Source organism: Colobus angolensis, unplaced genomic scaffold, assembly GCF_000951035.1.
Source record: "Colobus angolensis palliatus isolate OR3802 unplaced genomic scaffold, Cang.pa_1.0 Scaffold356, whole genome shotgun sequence".
NCBI classification, from domain to species: domain Eukaryota; kingdom Metazoa; phylum Chordata; class Mammalia; order Primates; family Cercopithecidae; genus Colobus; species Colobus angolensis.
Window position 1 is genome coordinate 725788 of NW_012116888.1, and position 4631 is coordinate 730418.

General features: G+C 47.7%; 1 protein-coding gene across 2 annotated transcripts in view; it reads right to left on the bottom strand.

Annotated features, from left to right (window-relative positions):
- FBLN7 (fibulin 7) overlaps positions 1 to 4631 on the bottom strand; it is a 48980-nt gene that overhangs the window by 11405 nt on the left and 32944 nt on the right. Inside the window, exon 4 of one of the 2 annotated variants that reach the window (XM_011953085.1) lies at positions 1519 to 1642. The exons of the other annotated variant lie outside the window; for it this stretch is intronic. Coding sequence (XP_011808475.1) covers positions 1519 to 1642 — 124 coding nt within the window. The remainder of the gene's footprint in view (positions 1 to 1518; positions 1643 to 4631) is intronic. 2 annotated transcript variants of the gene reach the window in all.

Consider the following 4631-nt stretch of genomic DNA (forward strand, 5'->3'; position numbering starts at 1 on the left):
GGCTGTTCATGGAGACTATGAGGATAGGAGCTGGCTTTGGATGTGCCTGCTTGCTTCCCCTCCTTCCCATTCCTGGGGAAGATTCTGGTCATGGGGACACTTTATAACAGGCCCCCCTGGACCTGAGCAACAATTGTCTAAAGATGCTTGGGCGGGCATGGTGGCTTACACATGTAATTCCAGTACTTTGGAAGGGCAAGGCAGGCAGATCACTTGAAGTCAGGAATTCGAGACCAGCCTGGCCAACATGGTGAAACTCCATCTCTACTGAAAATAGCCAAGAGTGGTGGCAGATACCTGTAATCCCAGCTACTCGGAAGGCTGAAGCAGGAGAATCACTTGAACCCAGGAGGCGGAGGTTGCAGTGAGCTGAGATGGTGCTACTGCACTCCAGCCTGGGCAACAGAGTAAGACTCCATCTCAAAAAAAAAATCCCACAGTGGGAGGAAACCCTAAGGAGTGGGGTTTCGAACATTCAGTGACCAGGACTGACATATTTAGGGTGAAAGGGAACCTATTTCTTTTTCCCTCTTGTTTGTAAACAAGGGGAGGGGCCATGAGGTATCCAAGAAGGCCCTGTCTCTGACCTCAGTTTCCATAGAAAGCGGTCCCAGGGACAGGAGCTATAAGGGGCCACTGAGCTCAGGAGGACAGCCTCATTCTGAGAAAGCGCCCGGCCAGCTGACTCAGCTGAACTGCATCAAGGCACATGAAGCAGCAAATCTCTTGGCACACTATTTAAACCTGACCTTGGGCTGGGTCCAGTGCCAGGATCACAAGTATTGATAAAGCTCTTGTCCACTGGACACTGCACTGGCTCCAATGTCCTTTCCCCCCACAGATATTTCATACAGAAATAAAGACAAACAGACATCACACACCAGATTTTCTGGCGAAGGAATAGGACATCTTTGGGGCTGAATGAAATCTTGGTTGCAGCATGGTGCGGGAACCCCTGTCCATCCTCCGCAGATTCCTTATCATTGGATTTTCTTGCCATATGCAAAACCTGGCATCACATGACTTCTTAGACCTTCTGGGTCGAGATATGTTGAGACTCAAGATGTGAACAATAATCTCAAAACCAGGCAAATGTATAGTTATCCAGCTCTCAAAATACTTGGACCTGCATCAATAGCTGCTAATTTTGCAGGATGTTATGGGAACACTGGAAAGAAAAGGTGGTTCTGCTGGCAGAAGAAACGCTGACCAAGCAAAGGTGGAAACCAAGAAACTTCTTGGGCCACATGCCCAATCTCGGGGATTTTTAGGTTGGGAGTCCGTTCTTGCACTCGTGTTTTCTACTATAAGAAGGATCAGAACTCTGGTTGCATCAAAGAGCTAAGCTCTGTCAAGTGACCACCTTAGAAAACGAGAGGGATGTGAAACAGAGAGGAAAAGCTACACCTTTGAGAGGGGGACCGAGCTCCCTACATGTCCGCATTTGGTGACCTATGCCTAGGCTCCTCCTCTCCCCACAGCAGGATGTCCTCACTGAACCCCACGGTGGCTACGTACCAGTCTGGGCCTGATGCTGACAGTGGTTCCCGGTTCTTCCTGGAGGACAAATGCATCTGTACTGGTTGACTCCTTCTACACACGTACCACCATTTTGACAAGGCTGGCTGGAGCATTCACTGATGTCTAGGAAGATAAGTAATTTTCAAATATAAGGATGTGAGTTCTAGGTCTAAAACAAATACAATAAAAAAACCAATGAAGGGGTAACTTCCTTTACATTGTAGGATAACTCCCACTTTCTACCTGACCCCACCCACTCTTTCCACCCTCTGCACCTGCAAGAGCTGCCAGGGGCCTGATGGGGCTGATATGCAGCCCTGTTGCACCTCCATTCAGCAGGCCCCGCACCCAGGCACACACTGCCCACCTGGGGCTCTGCGTGCAGGAGCTGGCCTATGACCTGGCCATACTCCGCCCACAGGCACCATTTTCTAATTCGCAAAGGTGCAGTGTAGACAGCTGTAGCCAGACAGAGGTGGCATCTGCCCGCGCTGCCTTTGAGTCAGGCCTTGCAACCCATGAATCCTTTGCTCCATCAGCCAGCACCTGGGAGAAACACTTTTAAACAGGAACAAAATTCAATGCAGTTATAAAGGGGAGGGCTGGCCCATTGGAATGTCCAGGGTTGGGGAAAACGAATTCTCCAAATTCCCACCCAGAAGCCCTACTGTGCTTGACCAGGAAAGAGTTTTTTGACATTTCTTTAACATTGGTAAAGGGAGATGTTCCTTGCTCATCTACACAACATTTCTGTGGAAAAGGTCTTTGGAGAGAGAGACTGTTATTTTAAAAAGCTCAAAAGACTTTTCTTCTCTGAGTGGTAGGCTTACAGGCGATTTTTCTTTGCTTTTTTATAATTTTTTGTATTCTTTCCTTTTCCCATAATAATCACGTATACATTTTTTAATTAGAAAAAAATGATTCTTTTAAAACCTAGAGGCCACATGTTAGCTGGGCATGGTGGTGGGTGCCTGTAATCACAGCTACTTGGGAGGCTGAGGCAGGAGAATCGCTTGAACCCGGGAGACGGAGGTTGCAGTGAACCGAGATCGCGCCACTGCACTCCAGCCTGGGTGACAGAATGAGACTCTGTCTCAAAAACAAAAGACAAACCAACCAACCAACCAAACAAAACCCCATAGGCCACATGTGCTTGTTATGAATTCCCTAAGCCCAGTTTTAGTGCGCAGAAATAGCCCATTTCCATCAGAGAGAGGCTTGTCAGTTCACTGACTTGACCATATCATCCTCAGAAAGAAAACGGAAAACACCTCCTTGTTGGCATAAACGCAGCCTTTCCTGCGTGTCTATCAAGGGGAAGAAACAGGTGCTTTGCTCCTAATGAGAACGACAGACTTGTTTTGGGTGGAATGGGAGGGACTTAGGCTTCCCTTAAGCCTCCTGGAGTTTGGGATGTCATTAGACTCTTACACAGTTTCTATTTGTTGCAAAAAGACAGATTGCCCCAGTGCCGCTCATCCCTACAGAAGGAGCCATTTCAGTTTCTCAGTAACCTCAGCCTGGTTGCACTGTCCCTCATACAGCCTGTTTGCAGATGACCGGTTTCCAGGAATGTGTCTGAAATGACTGTATACAAATGCTTGGGGTTGCTTAGAGCTAGGGGTTGCTGTTTCTTTCCATTGTCCAGCTCCATCGTTGCCCACCAACATAGTCTGGAAGTGGGCAGATCACGAGGCCATGAAGTTGTGGGCAGAGAGCCAGAAAATGTGAACACCAGTATCTTGTAGCTTGGCCCCAGTAAGACCGGTGCTGTGGTCTTTCCTTTGCTGCCCGCCAGAAGAAGGCACTGAGCCTGACCTGTACCTGAACCGTGTGGATGGGGGTTGGGGATCATCGGCGCAGCAGAGAAACGCACAAGTGTCCCAGGACCGTGCACTCTGTCTGCCTCTCTGGATCCACCCAGCATCTTCGTTTCTAGACAGGCTGCATTCAGACTGTCTTTATCTCTTATCATGATACGCAGTCAGAGGCATCCGATGGCCTGATGTCCAGCCCGGCACCCCCTCTGTGTCCTGATTGAAGTACAGTTGTCATCACACCCATGTGTGTCCCAGGCTGTGGCATTCAGTCAAGTGCATGGCACGGGCTGGCAAGCCAAAGCCCAGATGATAATCCTGCTTTCAACTGCTGTTTCGTGAGCACTTACTGTTTTCATGAAGCCTAGCTAAGGATTTTATATGCGTGACCGAACTTTTTGCTTTTATTTCTATTTCCTTCCTGACTTTTTTCTTTTATTTCTAATTCCTTCCTGGGTTCTGTCAACTCATTTCCAGTTTTCCATTTTTCCAGTCACCTCATTTGTTAGTGTTTTGTCATTTTTATCTAAACTGTTCTTTCCTTGCTTTTATCCTTTAAACATTTCTTTTGCCTGTGATACTCCAGGTTATAGTTTTTATCTGTTTTGTGGGCATGTCTTTCTGGCGTTCTTTTATTGCCTATAGAAATTTTACTCTTTTTTCTTGTAATAGCTTCGATGGGATTTGTCAAGAATCCTTTCCATTACTCATAATTAAGTGAAATAAGTTTTCCCATATAGTTTTGCTAACGTCATGACTCTGAAATTCTCACTTCTGTTGTTTTTCCAATGTGAGCAAACACAGGGCCTCACACTTTCTCGGCTTTGCCTCCTTCACACTTTTGTCTGGACGGCCATCTCTTTCATTTGCACCTATTTTCCTTGTTGCGCCCAGTTTGGACTCTCCTCCCCTTAAAGTCTCCTTAATATTAAGACTTTGCCCTGGAAAATTTTGGAGGTTCCTATGGGGGCAGGCTGTCCGAGCAACTGAAACTTCCTATTGAAAAGATGAACTTAGGGCCAGGCGCGGTGGCTCACACCTGTAATCCCAGCATTTTGGGAGGTTGAGCTCCCAACCTCAACCTCACTTGAGCTCAGGAGTTCAAGACCAGCCTGGCCAACATGGCAAAACCTCATCTCTACTAAAAATACAAAATTAGCCAGGCACGGTGGTGGGCACCTGTAGTCCCAGCTAGTCGGGAGGCTGAGGCAGGAGAATCGCTTGAACCCAGGAGGCAGAGGTTGCATGAGCCAAGATGGCGCCACTGCACTCCAGCCTGGGCGACACAGTGAG